This window comes from Danio rerio, chromosome 8 (assembly GCF_049306965.1).
Source record: "Danio rerio strain Tuebingen ecotype United States chromosome 8, GRCz12tu, whole genome shotgun sequence".
Taxonomy (NCBI): Eukaryota; Metazoa; Chordata; class Actinopteri; order Cypriniformes; family Danionidae; genus Danio; species Danio rerio.
In genome coordinates, this window is record NC_133183.1 from 49,491,535 (window position 1) to 49,516,233 (window position 24,699).

The following is a 24,699-nucleotide window of genomic DNA, read 5'->3' on the forward strand; positions in this document are numbered from 1 at the left end:
TCAGTTTCCAATTGGTATTTAATGGGTTTTCAGTGATCTGATAACAAGTAATAAGAGACATGTCACTATTATCACCTAGTATCACATTTTTTCCTCTGGCTCCTCAGTACTATTGTACAAAGCTATGTGACATGGCTTACAATCAGCAGACAGTAAGCACGGTTCACGTTGTGAATAAAGTTTTACATTTTACACCTGTTTTTCACTGGTCACCAGTGTTGTGCATGTTACTTCCAAACAGTAATACATTACAGATTACTTGTTACTGTTATTTAAAAGTAATCCCTTACTTTTAGATATTACTGTCTCAAAATTGTAATATACAACATGACTCTTATATTGTTTTTTACTTACTTTCACCAAAAGAACTACAGAATTAGAACTAAACATCTTAAAATGACAAAATGTACTGCAGAGCATTTTACATCCAGTAGAAACGCTCTTAGTACACTGCTCGCTCAGTGAGATTATATGCAGACTCACAATTTGTCTTCTGTTCCTTTTCCTTTCGTGCTTTTTGATATGATTTATAATGGTGCACTATTCATTAGCAATAACCAAAATACTAAAACAGACTTACATATTAAAATTTTAATCTAATTAATTTAATCTAATTAATTTTAATCTAAATTTTAATCCAATGTTATATGATGAGATATTTTCAGTTTTAATCACTTAAAGACACAGAGAATAGACGTTGGATTTAAAGAATACCTTTCATTGTAACAACATTTATTAAGCATCCAAAAGGTGCACCATACTAATCAAATAAACATTTAAACAAAAAATAACGCAAGCAGAAATGTAACTGTGATAGAAAATAGTGAACTTGATAAGGTATTATAGCCTACTGCACTTCACTCTTCAAATAAATCTCACTATCAATCCCATTTTATCATGGCAACTAAATTAAAGTGAACAAGTCTCTGTTGTCTTCCACATTGTTGATGAGATTTTGGAGGACATTTTTCCTGTCATCCTCTTCATTTTGAAGAGAAGCTGTTCCACAGGGCCCCTGAACACACATATTGGCATGTACAGTGTTTTGAACAGTATAAAGTACTTCAGTTAATCAGTTGTGGTAATACTATAGTTGCTATGGTAACACAATAAGTGTAATATAAACAAATGACCCAGTGCTGTAGTTTTTTTATTACAATATCCGTTATATTATTTTATAACTCACCCTATTTTACTGTAGTAAAACTACACTGTATTTCATTTTATCAGTTCACTGTTTTTAATACTGCTGTATGCTAAAGCATTCATTACCAAGTTGTAAATAATACTATTCTAAAACATAGGCTATATACTTGACACTCAAAAACACTAGTATTTATTATAGTATATACATTAACCTGTAGGTAAATAGTGTAGCAATATATAAACCATATCAACATTCTTGGCAAAACAATTTAACAGGATGATCTATAGAGGAAAAGCACGAAAAGAGGAGGAAACACAAGGCACAAATTGAGAGTCTGCATCATATGATGGAGCGAGAGCAGATCATTCGCACGTGAGCAGCCAGTGTTTTGAGTACACATGAGTTTTGTCCACAAACAGGAAACTGGCACGTTCGCTCGCTTGTATTACATGAATAAGCTCTCGACTTGTAATACTGCACTTACTACATTTGTCAGTGAAATAACGTCACATGCACGTATACGTCCATCTCATAAATGTACTGTCTTTTGCCATTTTCCTCTATTTGCCGCTTTTCCGCTGCACGTTAGGGCTTAATGTTACTGCGACCGGGCTGAGCCAATAGCCCCAAACCTCGAGCTCAGAGGCTGAAATCATTCCGTGTTTAAAGTAAAAAGTTCCAATAGCCTGAGGGAGATTGACAACTCGCATGTTTACTAACCACGATCAGGAAATAGAACTGCTGTATTTTTTATTTGTTAATGCCTTAAAAAAGCTAAATGTTTAACATTTACCGAGTAAAACATTGCTGAAATTGTATTAGTAATGCCTTGCACTACTGCGTTACAGGAAAATGTAATACGTTACTGTAATACATTACTTTTGTAACGCATTACTCCCAACACTGGTGGTCACACTGGTGCCACTACAGAGCAAAATAAAGAGATTACAAATCATAGAAATCCTTTTCAGTTACTTTCTTTTCCACCTGCTCATACGCTGCATTATGGTTTCACAACACGCATCACACAGAGCATTCATACAGAATTGATGTACAGTGTGATGTAATTCAAACACATGTAGTCACAAATGAAATTGAATAAAAAATTAAATCAAAACTGTATCTCAGCTGACCACATCATCAGTTCCATAAAAAATGTAGTTGCAGGTGGAAACACAGCCTGCCAATTCTTAACAGCAAATCATTACACAGTTCTCTGAAATTACCGAGTATGATTAGTCAATCATGACATTCCAAGGTTTGTTTTTCCCAGATATCAACTGCTTATACTAATAACACAAGCTTATCCGGATACTTCATCTTGAAAGTCTTTTGTTTATCATTTACACTACTGTTCATGGCATCATTTTGCTGAATCAATTAGTTAGTGTAGGCTGCATTCAGCTGTTGTTTCAATTATAAAATATTACAGCTCAGGTGATTGCTTTGTTTAGTCCTTAAGTTTTCTGGCTAGTAGCTATGATGTGGTGATATACATCTAGGCATTTGTTTTTGCAGAATACTGCTTTGCATTGGCCTGCTGATAAGCCTGTCAGCCTTTATTCTACGAGAAAACCAACCTAATGTAGAACTAGAGTACATTATCTTTTACTTAAAAGTGCATAGTCACATTTCTTTCACTAGAGCAGAAGTGGAGAAAAGGAGTGAGAAATGAAAACAGGACTAACTAGAGATATGGAGATGGTCCGGCCTGAAATAATTGTAGCTACAGGGGTGAAATTTGATGAAGAGGGAGTGGGCCAGAATATTCTGGCAGGACACTGTCAGCTTCAGAGAGAGAGAGAGATAGGCATAATGACATTTTTTAGGGTGCTGGGGTGAAGGAGATTTTAGGCCTGGTCATGTTTATGCTTGTACTGTTATTATTGGAGAGAAAAGGCTTATTGGATTTCAATGTTAATGCGGACGCAGTGAAAAACACAATTTTACAGCTTGAAAACTGCTAACGTGTTTTTTTTTTAATGCAATGTGAAGTGCTAATACATAACATACACTGAACTCAGTTCAGTATTAATATTCTTTTTGTGTTTGGTCAGCAGTAGATGTTATCAATAATTTTGCAGTCAGCAGAACTTTAAAGTTTAAAACATCATCTTCATCATCTTTTTCAGAACATAAAGGTCATCCAGAAGTGAAAATCATCAATATTTAGTCCCCATTATGTCAATTAAAGTGTTGTTGCACGCAAAAATTATATTATTAATAATTACTCTCATATCATTCCAAACCCCTGAGATCTTTGTTCATGTTTAGAACAAAAATAAAGATTTTTTAAGAAGAATTCTGAAAGCTTTCTCATCCTCCATGGACAACAAAGTTCCCAACTCATTCAGAGTCCAGAAAGATGCCAAAACATCTTCAAAACAGACTTTGGTGGTTCATTTGGAACATCAGAATATAACTACAGACAGCAAAAAATTATGACAAAAAGCCATGTCTACAAATGTTTTTGTCAATCGAACTTAGTTATTTAGGTTTCAACTACGATGACAAGAAAAGTTAATTTGATTCAACTAAAAATATTGAAAGCAAGATTTTCTTTTTTATTGTGCAAAATAATTAAACAAAATTAAACAAACATAATGACTTTATTCAGCAGTTACTTCTCTTCAGTATCAGTATAGGGCACGTGTTAACATATTGTGGGTGCACTTTTAACATCTTCACATGTGCCCATGCTTTGTTTCAAAGAAGTTGTGAGTTGGCATCTAGGGGTGGTGGGAAACCTTATAGTGCAAAATACTGACACGATAACGTTATTATTTTTATTTTATGTGCACAAATGAGATCTTGTAGCTTGTAGAATGAGAGAGCTTTTAGAATTTCCCAAAATATCTTAATTTGTGCTTTAAATATTCTTGTGTGATTCTTGTGCTTCTTAAAGTGAGTTTGGATCGATAAGAGGGTGTGTTTAATTACTAATTTTTGGGTAAACAAACTTTCTGAAGTTATTTGCTGTTATTGTGTTTTTTTTTTTTGAGTATTACAAAATGAGACATTTTACAGATCTCTTATAGTAGGCAAAAAAATTTATTACATAAATCTATTTGCATTTTTTTCTCATTTAAAGTGAATTGCTTCTTGTTGCATCAGGTATATTTTTGTTTTTTGTTTCACTTCAGGTCTCAGAACCATTGAAATGCACCTCTTAATAAACAGTATGCAATGTTTATGATCTTTTTTTTCCTTCAGAATTTCTCTGATGGTAGAAAACCTATTTGGAAGAATCATGAACCAAGTCTGTGAAAATCCATCTAGTCAAAGAGACGTTACTCTCCAGCCCAAGCGCCCTGCGGTAAGACTTTTCATTTCGCATGACACATTTTACAGTTATATATGGGGTTATGGGAAAGTATGTTAACATTTTTTGCAGAAACTTTAGATTAACAGTAACTTCGAGCTAAGACTGAAAGTTAAACTATTTAATAACATTTTCTGTTCTGAAAATCTGAGGGAATTCCCTTAATTCAGTTAAATCTTTGTGTACTTTACCTCTTTGGAAGCTCTTTATTTCAGCTCATGCCAATAATATCTGAGATGCATGTTTGTGAGTCAACTTAAATGGATAGTTTACCCAAAAGTGACAATTCTGTCATTATTCACTAACCCTTGTCTAACTATGTCTCTAAGGGTTTTCCATAGATTTTCAATCAGGTTTAGATCAGGACTCTGGGCTGCCATTTCATTATTTTAATGAATTTAGCTGTAATGCACTTTGTTAACCGCTTTGTGTGTGACAAATTCAGTTTAGTCCTCTCAAAAAGGTTTGTTTTTTTAATTTTGATGATTAAATCGGAAATATTTTCGTGACAATTGTAATGGCCTTATGACGATGTTTATAACAGAATTATGATGCATTATTTTGTCTTGGAAATGTCAAGCTGTCGTGACAAAGATAAAATCAGGTTATGATGTATTTGGTTATGTCAATTTGTCATAACACAAAACATCATCTTTGCATTTACAATTACATAACTGAGTGAATGACATTTTATGCAGGCTTATGACAACTGTCAACAAGTGTCATGACGCTCTTATTAACACACCCTTCAAGTAAATTGTTCCAAAATATTACAAAGGTTTACATCACTTTTTTCACGATTGTGCTTTATTATTTTCAGTCATTTAAGGCAAGGCAAGGCAAGTTTATTTATATAGCACATTTCATACAGTGGCAATTCAAAGTGCTTTACATAAACAGGAATAAAAAAGAAAGTAAAAATAAATAATAATAATTAGACAAATAAGAATAAAAAAATTGATAAAACAGATAAAAATGTGTTAAAATATGTTATATTTTCATTTAACATCCATCATTTAACAGTAATTGACATATTTTACTCTCACAAGATATTGATCTCACGATTCCCGAATCAGTCACAATTTTTTAACAAAATTATCTGAAATAAATTTAAAGTGAAGAGCCCTTTCATTTTTTTCTCAAATACTGCACATATTTTTGCAAAATTATCATTTTTTTGCCATAACTATATTTCTATTTTAAAAACAAATTTCCCAAAAAGTAAATAAATAAACAATAATACAAACTAAAGAAGCCTTATTAAAATAAACAAACTAAAACTGTGACTGTGCTGGGATTTTACAGTTTTGAAAAGAAATATCAGCATATCTATGTTTTCTGGCACTAATGTCACCTGCTGATGAAAAAAAAAACTCTTTCACTGGGGACTGAGACTGCTGGTGTGGAGAGGAAAGCCTGTTCTAAACCAGAGAGCAGTGTGTACAGAGGTGGTCAGTAGCACCCTCTGCTCCAGGGGTCAGCCACTGGCATAAAATACTGGTTATAAATGACTAATTATGAAGTAGAATAGAGAAAGGAGTTGAACATGATTATGGAGGTGAGTAATTAATATTACTTGTATAAATAATTAGAATAAGTATCAGTGTGATACACTTACGTTAAGATACACTCAAATATTCAGTAATCATAAGCAAATTCTTAAAATATTCATAAACTAATTCAAAAAGGAGAGGGTAAAAATAACAAAAAACCTGGGCCTGTAACGATCAACTTTCTTTTTTAGTCTGAAAAACATCTTGAAAAGACTGATGCACCATGTGATCTCCGTAGCACTCGTTGGAGCAAGCAAAGCTGCCAATCCTCTGGTCTGCGTGGTTTGGCTGATTAATAGCTTTTGCATATTGATGTATGTGACAGTAGTTTTTCACTGTGTGCATCATATTTGTTGTTCTGTTAGTGTAAGTTAACTTTATTTTGCAGAATTTGCACACAGTTTGCCGCACTTCACCACTGTCATTTTACTCTGCCGCCCTAGCTCTTGCTTGCCGCTAATGTGCAGGTAAAGTGAGCTTGCAGCTGTAACCACAGTGCTGCCTCTGTTAAAAAAATGTATCACGATTCATTCAACGTTTGTATTGATTTGAATCATCACATATTCGAATCGATTTTCAACCAACTGAATCGTTACATTCCTATATGTATCAGATGGTTCACAAAATGTTCAGCGAGGATTTTGCTGCATTATTTGGGTTCAATCCCATTTCTACCCCTCAGTCCTTACCCTTACCCCTGATCCTCGTTTTGCGCGTTCATGCCAAGGGGTAGGGGTGTCCCAATTCTCTTTAGCTTGAAGTCATAGGGCTAAGGGGGAGGGGTGAATAGCCCTGCGAAGGAAGATTTTTCAGGACCACACTCAAAACCAAGGGGTAAATTTTATAGAATACACCTGCCACATTGGCAGTATTGCTGTACCCGGAAGTAAGGAGATCCACAAATTTGTATTTTTTTGTCATTATTACAAATTTTTATTACAAGCAAACATGTTTTAATATGTTCATGACCGCGTTCGTGTTTTACTGACATGCTTTTATAAAAACACGCTATATTACGCGATCTATAATCCATAATCATAACTCCTGTATAGTAGTCCCACAACATTCTGACACACGGTGACACTCAAAAACCCTGTCAGAAAAATCTAATAGCTGAGAATAAGCTTTTTACAATGTGTGCTATAGCGTTGTTTTCATGTTTACACAGATGAATATGGGCACTGTGTGAATACACAGTACTGGTCTAATCTTATTGCCACATTAGATCGTAATAACATAATATATGCCTTCAGTGATTTCTTAAAGATAAATAGCAAAAAATGGCACAACTGGAATAACTACAGCAGTCGCGATCGGTGATCTCAAATGAAGTATGAGATCGTGATGATATATCATGACGTGTGCAGGTGCAGTAGGGCTGTCCCAATTCTTAGGGGGTACGTTTTAAAGCTCTTTCCCTTAACCCTCAGTTGTAGGGGCTAAAGGGACGGGGTAGGGGTACAAAAATAGAGTTAGGATTGGGCCTTAAACAAATTATAGCTTAGTTCCTGTTAATTGATTAGATGAGAATGAATTATGAACCCAAATATCATCAGTTCTGCTCTCTAGAGTCCTACTGATTTGCACACTCGTCCATTTCCAACCAGGATTGACCTATATTAAAAAAAACAAAAAAAAAAAAAAAAAAAAACAGCACTTTATTTTTAATGTAAATAACTTTTGGAGTTATTTTGTAAAACATTATACCCAACCCTGGAACAGCAATTCTTCAGCCCTAGATGAAGACACTGTTTATGGTGTGGATCACATGTTCTGTATACTGACCGAGCAATATTTTCACTCATATTTTCACTCATCCCAACTCTCACCAAATCCACCTTCTTTCTAGAAGGTAATTGAATTCCTAACTCAGACCAGCTGCAGACGATTAGTCTAAAAACGCCATCCCATCTCCTCCCAGCTGTTGTTGGCAGAGTTGTTTTACCCCCAAAGAGCTGCTGACTTTGAGTTCACCTGAACAGTGCTTATATGCAGATTATCACAGAATCAGTCCACTTGAGGATTCGTGATTGGCTCTTTGATCTTCCAGCAGTCCTATTTTTCTAGGGCAGGTTGGATTCATAACACAAATAATGAGCTACTTTGTAATAGAGCAGGTTATGTATGAATACAACCTGCGTCTTTGATAATTCTGCCGATGTTGATTATAAAAACAACACTAATAAACAAAAGATTTCTCAGTAAAAAATCTGATATCTGTATTTTCTGTATATCCCGCTCACATCTGTTTAGTAGTTTGTCATGAAAGACGACAACAAACTGGTTTGAAATCTGATTACAATGTTTCCTGAACGTGTTTATTAAATTTTCTTAGTGGTGTATACTGGTTCTGCCATTACTATGGAAACCTTTATACTGTAAATGATCACTCAACTGCCTAAACGAAAAGATCCGATTTCATCACTTTCAAAATTGTTTGAAAAACAAGCTGAAATTGGATGCAGTTTGAACAAAGCAAAAAGGCTCTTTGATAAATTTCTCAGAAGCTGCTTTCCCTCAAACGCTGATGAAAATGACCCGGAATGTATTCCATTTTTGATTGGTTCATTAGCTCCGCTGTATCAGATTGAAAAATGTTATCTGTGTTTGTGATGATGGTGATTATCATAATCAGATTCAAAGCACAGCACCAGGTGAGCGTAAGGTAACTCTCGGCTCTGTTAATGAATGCACACACACGGCCAAAGCACTCACACACACTCTGTCAGGAGTCAATCATGTGGAACCTTTTGAGCTTGTTATATCATTTTTTATATAACGGAGGCAAGACTTAGATGTGCGCACCTGGTCAGGATTGAGGCTAAAACTTGTCAGATTAGATGTAGGTATTTCTTTGTACGGTGAAGTAATTACCGGATGGTGGCTCTGCCAAATTATTGAATTACTCAGAAATGCACATAAGTAGTTTTCTGAGCAAGGGTTCAACAAGCAATTTTCCCCCTTTTTCATTCAGTCTATTAGGTTGGAGAGAACATTTTCTGCAAAGCCATGGCAATTCTAGGTAGTAAAATCGAGGACAAAACCATGCAGGCGTTTTATCCAAAAGCGTAAAACTGTTTTTCACAGCCTTTTTTGGGGGGGGTTTGTTGTCAGCAAAGCACCAAGCGCTGAAATGCACTTCATCTATATCTTAAAAACAAATCCATTTTTTCAATCAATCATCTTGACTTGGTTGATTTGCAGAGATGGCAACAGTGCACACTGCAAGCAGAGGAGTGACACCGACAACAGAGGTGCGGATCCACATGCAGGTTTATTAGAATGATCGAGCAAGCAGTGGTCAATGCAGGGGCAAACAGATGTATGAGGGCGATCCAAAGTCGTAGTCAAATTAACAGGCAGATGGTCACAAGGCAGGCAGTAAACAGGATGAAACAAATAAACAAGTCAAATGATCAAAAACACGGTAAAGGCAGACAAGGGAAACACATTGTAATGTCACTACAGCAGATAACAAGACTCAGCAACAGTGAGTGATTCTGTGCTGTTTATGTAGTGCAGTAATCAGTCCAGAAGCAGCATCAGCTGTCTAATTAGTGGAGACTTGGAGCAGGTGTGTGTGTGTGTGTGTGTGTGTGTGTGTGTGTGTGTGTGTGTGTGTGTGTGTGTGTGTGTGTGTGTGTGTGTGTGTGTGTGTGTGTGTGTGTGTGTGTATGTGTGTGTTTGTGTGTGTGTGTGTGTGTGGGATGACTGAATATGCAATCCATAAATGGCCGATTTGTAGTCCTTTAGCGATCTGCAGGTACTAGATAAGTGGGACCTATACTGCACATTATGTATACATCTATACAAAACAACTTGGGTTTATAATTTTTAAAAATATTTTCAGCTGCAAAATAGTCAATTAACATCATTCTACAATATTGTCTACAGGGATGCTTATTTCGTTTAATTTTGCCAACCGACAACCACCGCTCGTTAACCGAATATTAACCGTTAACTGGTCAGATTAATATAAAATATTATTTTATAATAATAAAAATTTTGATGCGTCTATTTTGTGTGACACATTAAGGCCCAATCCCAATTCTATTTTTTGTACCCCTACCCCTTCCCCTTGGCCCTTAAAACTGAGTGTAAAGGGGAAGGCCTTCAAAATTTACCCCTAAGAAATGGGACAGCACTACAGCACCTGCACACGTCATCATATGTCATCGCGATCTCTTGCTTTGTGAGATCAATGATTTTGACTGCTGTAGATATTCCAGTTGTTTTATTATTTGGTATTTACCTTCAAGAAATCACTGAGGTCATAAATAATGCTTTTATAATGATCTAATGTGGCAATAAGATCGTAACTATACTGCACATTTACACAGTGGCCATATTCATCTAAACACACCAAAAACAATATTGACATTTATAGCGGACACTGTAAAAACATAACAGAGCAGACAAAAACATAACAACAGAGCATCTTCACGCACCTGCAGTTTTTCCAACAGCATAGAAAAACAGAACAAACTAAATAATAAAAATAAAATAAATTGGCCTGCCCTAGATATTTTTCACTGAAAATAAAAATTTCGATTACAAAACAAAAACACTGACTGAATTCTTTTTAAGAACCGGCATAGGCTGTTTTTTTCCACCATGTTTTTCTTCTTTTGTCAAATAAAATTATCAGGCAACCTCAAATCAATCGCTTCTCTGAAAAATATGCAATTAATTAATGCTCCGCTGTTATTCTTGTTATTCTGTCACCATTTTTAATAGATGTCATTAGTTTATAGATTGTCATATGATTATGACTTATTACCTCCATCTCACTCAGGGTTCTTGTGTGCGCGTGCTGTGTGTGATGAAAGACAATGAACCTAAAGGTGCATTTATTGACTTTGTAAAGTATAGGCTTTCAATTTTGTTGTTTACATATGATATTGCATTAATTTGCATACTTTGATTCATAAGCTATAAAATTAAAGCCTCGGTTTGGTCCGGCGTTATCATTATGCAAAAATCAAGAAAATCTTTGAAATTGTTTGATTCGTAGATTATGTAGACTATTTTAAAAATTTATATTATATAAGAACCATTAACCATAACTGTAATTTTCCAAATGGAAAAAAGCTTGGTTTGTTGGTTGTACACTAAATCATCAATAGCCTATGTGTTGAGTTTATGGTGCAGATCCAGGGCAGAGGCAATCAGCATGAGTGTTGGTTTGTGCTAACTTGTCTGTATCAAATTTTGACCAGCAATATCCTCCTTTCATTTTGCTTCTTTGGTAAAATACATCTGTAGGCACGTGTGGTTGCACATGTTACCGTTCAGTGCGTTAAAAACATATGTTGACAAGAAAAAAGTAGCGCGGTGCTCTTATGTCGCTAGGCAAAGACTGAATTGCTGAGTGTTGCAGTTGTTGTTGTTATAATTTTAATATTTAATAACATTGTGATATTCAAGATTTGTAAAGTCATGCAGCTTTTGACAACTTAAAACAGCGGCCACAAGTTAAAAGTTCTGTGTAGTCGTCTTGATAACATAAACACTGCTGTTACCTCAACGGAAACCCCTTCTCTGCTTTCATTTGATTGAAGAATGAAAAAGACGTGAGTGACGTAACGTGCTTTTTCCAGTCATGATTGACTTTTATTTCAACTGCGAGCACACAAAGTGCAACGGCAAAACCCAAGGCTCGCAGGCCCCAAAAGCAGCACGTAAATCACTCACGACCGTTAGTAAACCATTCAAAAGATGCACCTCTCAACGGAAAAAGTATGTTCGCTGTGCGTTTGCTTATGCAGCTAAACTTTAAAAATATATAAAATAATATATTTTTTAAAATTTAACTGATACCATTAATCAGTTACAAACGATAATAACAATAATAACAAATTAGGGGACGCAATGGCGCAGTAGGTAGTGCTATCACCTCACAGCAGGAATGTCGCTGGTTTGAACCTAGGCTCAGTTGGCGTTTCTGTGTGGAGTTTGCATGTTCTCCCTGCATTTGCGTGGGTTTCCTCCAGGTGCTCCGGTTTCCCCCACATTCAAAAGACATGCGGTACAGATGAATTGGGTAGGCTAAATTGTCCGTAGTGTATAAGTGTGTGTGTGTGTGTGTGTGTGTGTGTGTGTGTGTGTGTGTGTGTGTGTGTGTGTGTGGATGTTTCCCAGAGATGGGTTGCGGCTGGAAGGGCATCCGCTGCGTAAAAATGTGCTGGATAAGTTGGCGGTTCATTCCGCTGTGGCGACCCCAGATTAATAAAGGGACTAAGCCAACAAGAAAATGAATGAATGAAATAACAAATTAAACCGTGACTTAAGCCAAAAAGTGTGATAGACTATTGTTTTGCAATGAAACATAGCGTAACTAACCGACGAGGAAACACGCATGGACAGTACTTCTACATAATTCATTCATGGAAAGAACAGCCAGAAAGGCGAAATTGATGGATTTGTGCCGAATTGACCCATAACAATGTACAGTACCTATAACTGTCAGTATGTTTGCATGCTTTTTATACAGTTCCTATTCCAATTTGCAGTTAAGTGGAAAAAAAAAATTAAAAATTGAAATGCAAATCAAAGTATAAACAGCAGAAGTGAACAAATAGATTTTCCCAGCAAATATTAATCCAGCACTAAATATAAAAGCAGACACTAACCCGCTATAACATCGTCACCAATGACTAAATCTCTAAAAGACGGACAAAAACAACAGTAAATTGTAGCTCTGATATGGGCATGGGGGTTATAAATGACTGAAAAACAGCTGCAGGTAAAGTATATTGATCGCAAGTGGTCAGTTTGTTCTGTTGATATGTAATTTCAAATATTTGTAGCTTGAAACAGATGGGAATATGATTAATATTAGCATGACTACTTTTGCGAGGGCTTAAACGTAGCAGTGCTCATAATATCGAGCAAAAAAAAAAGAAAAATACAGCTGTGAAGCAGGGGCCACATACTTTTAGGAGCACATTTTAGCATGTATATCACAAAATACTTTAAAAAATTATTCTAAGTCATTTTTTCATGCATCACTCTGCAGTCTTCACAAACAAGATAATTAAATAACTTAAACTCGGAATAATCTTCCTTGTTCATTTATTTGACAAGTCACTTTGTACTGGTGTAGGATGACACATTTCTAACATTCAAGTACATCAAGGCCAATGTTGCACCTGTAAACTTTAACAGGCCTACAGTTAAAGTCAATTTATTTTGCCCTCCCATTAATTTAAAATAATGTTTCTGAATATTTTTTTGTGTTTCCTAAAAAAAAAAAATAGCATTCTGGAGTCATAAGTCGTATTTCTTATTGTTTATTTTGTGAATAAAAGCAGTTTTTAATTTAAATAAAATTAAGGTCAGTATTATTACACTCCTTAAGAAATATTTACTGTAAATTTTTGATTTACACAACAAATCAGGTACAAAATAATTTGACTAATTTCAACTTTCGTAGTTAACTGATTAAGTCTTTAAATTACACTTATATCTGAATAAAACACTATAAAATACTTAAAGGGACCTTGTCTGAATATAACTGTAAAATGTTATGCACTGACTGTCTACATGGGGAAGATAAAACAGTAGATATTAGAAATTAGTAAGTTAAACATGTTTAAAAATGTGTTGTAAATAAATCCTGTGTTGAAGACGGAAATCAAAAATGAATGAAGGCAAAACTAAACGAGTTGAATTTGACTTACATGAGCGTGACTGAAAACTACATTTAATCAGTGTCTTACATCTGTTCTTTGGTACTTGCTGACTGTTTGTAAATTCAAGACTGCATTTCCTAACGTAAAACAATGTAAACTAGATTTCTGATTAATAATAGTCTCTGCATAGCCGAGGACTTTCTATATTAACAATGTTAAAATCGCTATTGAAAACAGAAGTCTAATATCATCATCAACAGTGGACATTTTTTATAGTGTTTCACATCATGAACATGACAGAAGTTTAATCTTTTTATTACCCGTCAATTTGGGCATCAACTTCTGACGAATGCGGGGAAATGATGCACGCAACACCATCACAGTGATAGAAAGTGCTGCAAAAGCAGAGGGAGTGCGTGCCCAAGGTAGTGATGGCACGTGACACCTGCACGCGAGAGGCATTCCTCTGCCTTTGAGCCCTCAAATGTGTCATTAAGTTTGACATGTTTCCCCCTTACACGCAACTTTTGTAAAGAGAATTGCTGTGTCAGAAGTCTTGCCTGTAAAATACGCTTTAGAATGCTTAGTTTAAGCAAATTTGATGAACATGATCATGCGTGTTGATCTGAAGAGTGGCTCTCACTCACCAAAAACCAGGCTGAATGCGCTGTACTGTGCATATTGCATGCGTCTGTTCCCTAAGCAACAATAATAATCACCTGATATCGCTTCTTCGTATTCCTCAAAGTTGTTTAGAATTAAATGTTTAGTGATGGTGTGACACAATGCTTATGTGTGCCTTTCATGCACATATTTATTGCTGCTTACATCTTTGTCGCAGCACCGAAATTAGGCACCGAAATTCATATGCTGATTTGATCCGGTACATACCGTTTACCAAGGTACCGGTGCTATAATGGCACCGGGTTTCAGGTTTGAACTTTACGAGTGTTTAAACGTGAAAAAAGTGTGAAAATGTTAATGCCTGTCAGAGAAAAGTGTATAAAGTGTGTAGTGAGGGGTTTTACAGCCTTAAAACATCTATGATAATTGTAAAACATAAAATTGACTACTTTGGATTTCGCCTATTGCAGGTTATTTTTAGAACATAACTTCCGTGAATGAGGGACCACTGTACTCTTAAATACAATTCTGTAGGTCTATATTGTTATTACTATTCAATCTCTTACATTTTCATTTTGTCTAAAACATTGTTTCAGTTTTTTTTTCTGAGAAAAAAAAGAATGTATTTCATTATTATTATTATTTTCATTATACTAAAGCTGATTTTGTGTTTTCCTTGTTTGTTTTCAGAGTATTGTGTATATTTCATTTAACATAGTTATTAATGCTGTCAATACATTTCTGTATCACTTTTTTACATAAAAAAATCCTGATCCTTTCCATTATATTTATAAATCACCCAGTATAAATACTTTTCATGTTTTGAAATAATTATCTACAGTAACAGTCTATCTAACAAAATAAAAAAAGACTACAATGTAGACTATATAATATACATGTTATAACTATAACACAGCAAAAATTCTGCACTAGAAACTCCTTGAAAACAGGGGAAATAAATTTCAATGCATAACTTATTGATAAAGTATTTAATTGCTTTAGTACTAACTAGGGTTGGGCCGATGGATGATGGCTGATAGACAACACGATGCTGAGCCGGTACAATATACACACTCAGGCCCCATTTACACTAATAAGTCTAAGTTTTAAAATGGCATTCTAGAACAAACATTCTTTACATCCACGCTGTGTTTTACCTAGCATTTCTGAACAGCCCTCCGTCCGCTGAAAATGCACATCACGTGACCACACACACTCACACACAGCCACACATATTGTCATGCGCTCGTCTGAGCTCCAGAGAGCAGTGCATGTTGAACAGTTTATCAAGGATGTACCGCTGGATCGTGTCTCACTATGGTTGATAAAATTGATATTAATATAATTAATCTAATAATAATAATTCATCTAGTCTCTATCTAACGACTCTTCTGCCATTTGAATCTATCAGGCAACATGTCACAGCGTCAGTACACTGCTTCAGTCTTTCATTTTCAGTACTTAGTAATTTTAGTGAAAACTTCAAATAGTGTTGGTTGGGCAGCTTTTTTACCTACCAAGTTTGTGGATGCCGTTAAAACGACACTGATCACTCTGCCTATTCATGCCAGAGTCCCCTGGAAAAAATGATTGACAAGTGGTAATTTGTGTGTAACTTATCTTTATTTATTTATGATTTGTTTATGGGTAAAACAAAGACCATGCGCATCAGGTAGTTGAAACAGTGGGCTACAAATAATTAATTCGTTATTATTATTTATTAATAAATAATTAATTCACCTCCTCCTATGACGATGATGCCATCATCCATCGCGATGATTCACATTAGACAGCGTACAATGCCAAATTGGTCGACATCGCCCAACCCTAGTACTAACTATACAAACATTGACAAAAAAAGCACATGATTGTTAAAGTTTTTCTTGCGGTATTACAATATAACTCTACAAATCTGCCCATTTTAGGCTTTGATCGTTATTGTGTAATTTTTATTTCTTTTGCGTTAAATTCAAATGAGACCTCTTTTCAACAGACACAGACACTTTTTCAGCATAGTGGCAGACTCAAAAACAAGACTAACATCCTATGCTAATGAGGGAGACAGCAACACCAATAGTCAGGCGAACACTTAGGAAGAAGTAGGGCTGGGTGATTAGGCAAAAAAAAAAAAATCTAGGTTTTTTTATAAAGTTTGACCAATTCACGATTTCGATTTCGATTTTTTTATTTATTTATTTTATTTTTATTTTTTTTGTGTAACTTAAAACATTACAACAACATGACTGAAGTAACATTCTCTTTAAAAGTAACTTGGAAAAACCATCTGCTTAAGGAACATTGTATTTTTAATGCCCATGCCATACATAAATTGGTCAACAAGGTGTAAATACCTGTAAATGTAAAACAAATTCATGAGTTAAATATCCTTGCAGAAGATTTGAAAAAAAAAAAATTTGTGTAAATATTGCATTTGCAGGAATACAGAGGTATTTTTTTGCAAGTTTTGCTGAGCCTATGAAAGATTGGCTGTCAGCTCGGCTTTGACTTTGTCTTCTGATTGAATGACAGGTTGTAATGCTGCTGCCTTGGATACAGTGGAAGTAAAGGACTGAACATAGAAACTGTAAAGCCTAATTTAACCCAATGTGTGAAGTTGTGGACATATAGCAGGAGAAAATACAAGCACCAGATGTGTGTCTAATATAAAATAATATATTTATTCTATTTTTCTTTTTTTCCTCTTTTAAATACCGATCATTTGATGCGCTTTGCACCACTCTGTATTATGCTGCCTGATCTGTCTGGTTTTCAACTAGGTCTGCTAAATTACATCATGGGGGCGGGTACTTTCATTTTCACTGCTACAGGGCCTCACCTCTGCTTATGTTCAAACCAAGCTTAGATCAGCGCGGTTTGAACTATAAGATCGGTGCAGTTTTTCACATGGCAGGAAATATGTCTTGACAATCCACACAGACGTGACTTAGTAAAGCGTGAAGTCATGTAGGATTTTACTTGCTTCATTAGTCTGAATGTAAATCCCCTCGCAGTGCTTGAGTAGCGTGAGAAAGTGGACCACAGCGCGTTTGATGCAAGCGTATTAACAAAAGAAAAATACACAACTAAAGACACTTAAATGCTTGTAGTTGTTGTATTTGCACCAGCTCTGCGATGCATGCCCACAACTTTATGGATTGGGTTAAATTAGGCTTTCCAGTCTCTGTGTTCAGTCCACTACCATAATTGAAACCCAGAAAGGCAGGCAAGCAGGTCGCACACCAGCAACACAGCACACACATGACAGTTTAAAGTATCACACACCAGACGCTCACATTCGCATGATATTTAAAATGAAACTAATCAGATGGCGCTCTGTGGTGTGGCTAAAATATCAGACAGAGAGTGATTCAAAGCGCATTGGTGCAATTATGATGTATCTAATAGTTTTTTATTTAAAAAATCACGATATCTTGATTTAATATGAAATAAAATCATCTTAAAACGTAAATTCGAATTAATCGAAAAAATCGCCCGGCCCTAGAAAGAATGTTAATCCAAGTGTTTCTGTAGACAGTTTTAATAAAGTTTGATTATAAACTATAAAATTAATACATTTTTGCAAATAAAAGCTGGTTATATTTACAGATTGTTACCACAAAACTGATGTACATCCCTTATAAAAAAAAAAAAAAAGTCCCCTTAAATAAACTTATGCACTGGCTTTACTTGTTTCGTTTTAGTACAGTCAGTCGCGTTACGCTGCCAAAGTGTAAAATAAAGTCTCCCCAACTTAAAACATGCTGTAATTGACCATGTTCGCATGAGTACTGATTCTTGAGCTTTCTTTGAGAGCTGAGAGTAGTCGGTCACTCCAGCTTAGATGAAGCCGCCTGTCAGATCAGAGTTCAGTCATCTTTCAGGTTTTTAATGAATCGTCCAGCACGGCCAGATCGTTTTTGCATTCATCATTTGTTTTTCCCTGCTCTATTGTTTTTAAGCAGTCCTACACTACATGAATATATTTACAGAACTAAACATCCTCATCTACTACCTGACATCTGCTCTTCTGCACAGACACACTCATAAAGTGTGTATGTGCACCACACTAAGGTTGCATTAACACCAGTGTTTTTAAGTTTTAAAATGTTGTAACACTTTCTGAGATTACACTTGGCATTCACACTATCCTGAATGTTTTCAAATAAGGACACTTTTGGAAGTGTTGTAGAGCCCTTTTTAGTAGACAAACCACTTTTGAAAATTTGAGTTTGTCTGCACCCATCCATCTCATGATTGAGGTCTTCTGGGTCATTGTGCATCCTTATTAAACCTGTCTCATATGATCATTACACCCAATTTTGTTTCGGTTTTTGTGATGAAAGACCTGCTCTCTGTCCTGCTATTGCGGTACACTATGGCCTATTTCATACAATAAGACCAGCAAACATCCGTAAAAAATTACCAGAAAGTCTTTTCCAAAAAATTCAAAAGATGTGTTGTTCACACTGGCAAGGACATTCTGTTATTTTTTTCCGGAAAAGGCCATTCACACGTCCACTCTAGAATACCACACAATTCTGAAACCCTTAACCAGAAATTACTTCTAAAAGGCTGCACTTGTATTTGTACATATAAAGGTCCTCAGTTTAATTATTGAAGGTTTGTTTTTTTAATTTCAAACTTCGACATTTGCAGCTTTTTTGTCCCTGCAGTACTTCCCAGAGGTTTGAAATATACTTGCGGTGGTAACCAGATTGAAACACCCCTTTTACCCACAGTACATGGTTACCTACACGTGACAGTTATTTTTAACAATATTTTTTATTTATTATACACAGTTTCTTTTCAATGGGTTATAGAATATATATATATATATATATTTTTTTTTTTTTTTTGAATTTTGAATTTCGATTTTTTTTTTAAAGGGTGATGGCACCCCCCACTTTCGGTTCAGGTCCACCTCAGAATTTTTTCAAAAGATGCATCATAGTGGGCGTGGAGCTCCGCGAGCAAATGGCAGGAGTGGGTGTGGCCAGCAGGGCAGGGGAGAAGGAGGGGAGCGAGCAACTGTCAGTCGGTTCACAAAATGTGACACAAACCATGCGGAGACCCATGATTTTATAGTTTACAAAGTTAAAATGCAAAAAAATAAAAAGTAATTTAATGCCCTGCTACTTTTTAAATTTCATATACACATAACCAAAATTTATATCATTATAAAGATAATCGTGTACAAATAAACACTAAATAAGGACTTTTCCCTCAATTCTTGGGTCTGAATGAAGACTCTGCCCTTCAGGTCTCTTTCCTGTCTATTTTAACCATTAGCCCTGCTGGTAATCTGGAGGATTTAGGCGAACACAGCAGCACAGCCATGTGTCTAAATGTGAACGAACTCCTAATAAAAGATAACGTCTTTTTTCTCCAATTCTCGTACTGCTATTCTGACAAAAATACTTGCAGCACACACACAACTTTGCTATATTGACCCTGACAGGATCGTGGGGAAAAACATGCAACAAACCCCGTGGATCATGGAAACAAACACATACAACCCTTCAGGAACGACTAAATACTGCGTGCCGTGGGTCCGCGGATGCGTCTCACTCAGTCATCAATGTAGGATTTCACAGCTGAGCTTGGCACTGGCAACCAGGTCTGCTTTGTCTTCGGAAAGCACGTGCAGTCATGAATAATTAAGAAGCCGGCTCTTCTCATAGGATAAGAAAACTCCGCTATGAATAATAATGGGAAACCGAAGCGCCATCTTTGAACTTGCAGTTCTGCGCTACGTCGCCGATTTTGATCCCGCCCCAAAAATCATTTTAAACCCGGAAGCTGAAATTAGCTGACAAAAGCTCAAAATTGTCCAGTTTTTCCCACAATTAAAGCTATCAGGTGCTAGCATTGTCCTTACTGATGCTCAACACACACAAATCTGTTAAAATCTCAAAAAAAAGCACTTTTTCGTAAAGGTTTCGTGAACCTTTTAAGACTGTTTAAATAAAAAAGTAATCCACCATTTGTTTTACTTTTATTCTATTTAGTTCACCCACTGACAGGTAAATTCTGCTGCTGATATATTGTACACAGGGTTCGCACAAGGTTCTTAAAGTGCTTAAATTTGGCTTTTAGAAATTCAAGGCCTGAAATACCTGGAAAACTGGCTTGTTTTGTTGAGAAGTGCTTAAAATTAAAAGAAGAACTTCTATGCCGTTTTCACGCTAGAAAAATAAATATGTTTGCAAACTTTTGTGACAATTTAATGCAATAATATCGGCACAAACTATCGGAATTTCAAAGCCGTGATTTGACTGACATGAAAAGTGGCCAATCACACTCGACTGGTTGACCTTTCTAGTGTTACGTGAAAGGTAAGGGGCCAAAGGACAAAGGAATAGGATGAGTTTTTGAAAAAAACTCAGGTTTTTAACCACACTTCATTATTATTGTTAATTTATTCATTAGCTGGAAAATTAGAAATAGTTTTGAAACAAATATTTGCCATTAGCAAACAAAATTAAAAATATTGGCTATTTGATGTCTTTAGTGGAGTGCATACAGCACCGTTTCTTTATTCACAAAAGAGAGAAGGAGAAAGTAAAAAGGCAGAAAGGAGGAGGCTTGTTTTTTATCTTCATGCTGCAGATGGTCTGTTTAACTGTTTTCTCCCTCGTCAAGTGTTCAGTTTTTCCACTTACGAAGTCCGCTGTGTAATTGGCAAATGCGCCATGGCGTGACACAACTGACTCTTTAAAGGAATGAGAGATGAGACTTTACATTTTATTTTGTTTATTCTCAAAATAATTGGTTGTAGTTAATTGGTTTTCTTAAAACACACTCATAACTTATTAAGAGAATAAGCACAACCCTGTTAGACCATGCGCTGTAGTGCAAAGCATATTTTTCCATCTTTAAGATAGCAAAAGTGGATTCGGACATGACCTTTATGCTTTTGCGCCATGTGCTTTAGACTTTGCGCCTACATCATTAAAATAAAGCCCATAGGCTTTGTGCTGTTTACATACATTTTAATTTGTATGGAAAATAAGTGCATATATTTACCAAAATTAATATTGAATGGATCAGCGACAGATAAACCATGGTTTATCACTCATCACTATTTAGTTCTTCCACAAACGATGCATCGTATTTTGATAGTTTATCTACAATTAAAGTCATTATTTGGGAAATAGAGTAGTTGTCTTAGGTTAATACATTCTGAACTTGTAAATGCTCATACTGGTGGTCTTCCTTATGCTTTTACACAGAGCAGAATTCCAGGAAATTGCTTGTAATGCTATCATTCTGTCCCTGCCATACTTGTAAAGTACATAATTGTACTTATTATTTCCGTAACTAATTTACCTGTTTTCTTTAAAAAGGGACCGTTTATGCGTTAGCTTTTTCTGGTAAATTACCGGTAATAGTAACAGTAAAAGTCTGTATGTGTAAAAGGGGTTTGTGAGTATCGCAGTATTTTCGTTTATATTCTTTACACCCATAATTTATAGTAAATGTTATAGTGTAGTTTCTGAGCTTAGAGATGCAGGTGAGTAAATTTAATGATGCGGATATTTTAATATTAACATTTTATGCAATCTGGCATTTTTATTTTTACAAACAAACACATCAGCATCCATAACAAATGGGTTGAACCGAGCATTAAAAAATTGCTAAAGTAACAGAGACAGTGTTCAAACTGACAATTGTTCAAAAATAGTTGGTAGAAATGCACAATGAAATACTTTGTTAAACAATATTGTTATTAATCACAGACATTTGCATTTAGTGTTAGTGTTCTTAAAGGATCACTGAGTTTACCAAAAAACATAGGCAATTTGCTCTGGAATTATTACAGAGGTTGTGTGAAAACAAACAAACAAACAAAATAAACCCAGACTTGGCAGAATGACAGGATTAAAATCGCAAAGTAAATCTTTGAAACAAATTTCTCTGAAGACCTCCTAGAAAACTATTCCTGTCTGAATGCAGCTTTAGCTAAAATTTAAATTTAAATTGTCGGACAGTTTTATTTGCTTTTTTGCTTTTGCTTTACGAATGCATCTCATTACAAATCTTGTGATGGATATGTCCACAGTTATGTTGGAATAAATGCAGGTGCATAAATAGAGCTGAACAGGCACGCACTTAAGCTATCAAATGCATTTTAAACAACCATTTACTGTGAGCTGAGCCACATTTAGTCTTAAAAACACTGCGTCGCAAGCTGCTTGTGCATGATAGTCTGAATCCCGCAGCACATCAGATTATATAATTGGGATGTAGGAGGGTGGGGGGTTGATTGAGAAATCTTCACTTAAGCCATGTCCAGACAGGCCACACAAATTGAAACACCTGAAATGAGATATTTGTTAATGTGCCTCAGTCTAAACAGTTCTTTCAAGTGTGGATCATTGCTGTTACATTTAATGTGTGCCTGTTTGAGTTGTTGATCAGTTCATTTAAAAAAAATAAAAAAAGAGAAATAAATGACTCCCCTATTAAGTGCAAAGAGTCCTTAAGGAAATGCTTATTAATTTTCTTCATAGATGTAACCGTTAAAGGAAGACTCGTTGCAAGCCTGTTAATTAAAGTTTATTTTTAAAACAACTATTTTTATTAATGGACTTTGTGGAAAAAAATCTATATTATCAGGATACTGTCAGTATTTGGCACATCCCATTAAAAATGTAATTAGTTATAGTTGCTAGTTATCACAAAAAGTAAATGAGTTAGTAACTGAGTTACGTAATTATAAAAGTTAGAGATGCACCGATGCCATTTTTCTTGGAGTGTCGACCGATACAGATCCGATCTACATTTTTTTTTAAACATACAGCTTCTATAGTTCTGGTGATAAACTCAAATACCATATCTTCTAAAAATAAAAATAACAGACCTATTGACCTTATTACTCAATGTGGAAGTGAACTCGTTTTTGTGATTATTTTAGAACTTCCTATTCAGCTGCCTACGGGTAAAATGACTACACTCTCAGAAATAAAGGCACACAAGCAGTCCTGGGATGGTATCTTTTGAAAAGGTACCTCATATTGGTACCTCAAAATATAAGTATATTAGTGTTCTCAACTCATTTGGATACTCATTACTGAATAAAGTTTTGCCATTTATTTGTTATTCCCCTCACTGGATACTGTACAGAAATCAGTAAGGGGCCGATCACACCAAGCGTGCTTTTTCGTTCTAAAAATGCGAGGCGCTTCACGCTGCCTTTTTTTGTTGACAAGAAAAAAAGAAGCCTGGTGCACTTTTTATTTTGCTAGGCAATGACTGAATCAGCAGCATATTCTGCACGAGTGCTGCTGTTGATATTAGTATAACTTTAATATTTAATAATATTGAGATATTCAAGATTCTCATACAGATCCGGAAAACTCAAAACAGCAACCACTAGTCTTTACTCCATCTTTATAAGTCTCTGTAGTTGTCTTGCCAACACAAACGCTGCTGGCACCTCAACAGAATCCCCGCCTCTGCTTTCATGTGATTGGAGAATGAAAAAGATGCATAATGTGCCACTCAGAGTTAACTTTTTTCAACTGCGAGTGCACAGCACGCAATGGCAAAAACACAAGGTTCACTAAACACTCACGGCCGTTAGTACACCATTCAAAAGATGCGCCTCTTAATGCAAAAAGCATGTTCAGTTTGATTGGTCCCTTAGTCATCGCATACAAAGTACACCAAATGAACTCAAATGAAAGTCCATGAAGCATATCGGATGATTCAAATGAGTCGCTCTACATGTTGTTACAGAATATTTGAATATACACTCACTGTTGACATACTATAAGAGTTGCCAGATATATGCATGCTTTGTAACAAATTTGAAATATAGGTTGTACAACTAACACTTTTAAATGAACAGTTTTGTTATTTCTCTGTCATTTTCAGTGTCAGATTGTCTTTTTATTTTGTTTTAAACAAGTTTGATGTGATTCTCATTACAGCTTGGCTTAATGCTTACCACTTAAAGACTTTATAAGAGTTCACACTTAGCTGATGATTGATACTAAAGCGTATTTAGCATCCTATCCCGAAAGAGAGCCCTGAGCTCAGAATATCCTCCAGCCCAGGTCTGGTAGATCTGGAGAACTCCCCTGCTTCTGAATGTGCTGAGATATAGCTGGCCAAGAGTTTGGCTGTATCCAAAACTGCATACTTCCATACTATATAGTACACTAAAATCAGTATGCGAGCAGAGTAATATATCTGAATTCAAAGAATTCGAAAATCAGTATGCAAGAAGTAACCGGCTGACTTACTACTTCCGGTGAGATTCTAAAGTGCGCATTCCATGCACGCTGCGCTATTTATGAATGGGAGTGAATTGACCCAAATGATGTAGGTATGTCACATAACCAGGACAAAATGGCGGATGTAGTAAGTCCAATTTCCATTCATACTGTTCACTTTCATAATGTATAAAATGTA

At 35.6% G+C, this 24,699-nt stretch overlaps 1 protein-coding gene across 20 annotated transcripts in view; it reads left to right on the forward strand.

Annotated features, from left to right (window-relative positions):
* gpat2 (glycerol-3-phosphate acyltransferase 2, mitochondrial) overlaps positions 1-24,699 on the forward strand; it is a 138,844-nt gene that overhangs the window by 13,402 nt on the left and 100,743 nt on the right. For all 20 annotated transcript variants that reach the window (NM_001089380.2, XM_073909557.1, XM_073909567.1 and 17 more), the window contains one exon: positions 4,361-4,463. In NM_001089380.2, coding sequence (NP_001082849.1) covers positions 4,398-4,463 — 66 coding nt within the window. In that variant the 5' untranslated portion in view covers positions 4,361-4,397. The remainder of the gene's footprint in view (positions 1-4,360; positions 4,464-24,699) is intronic.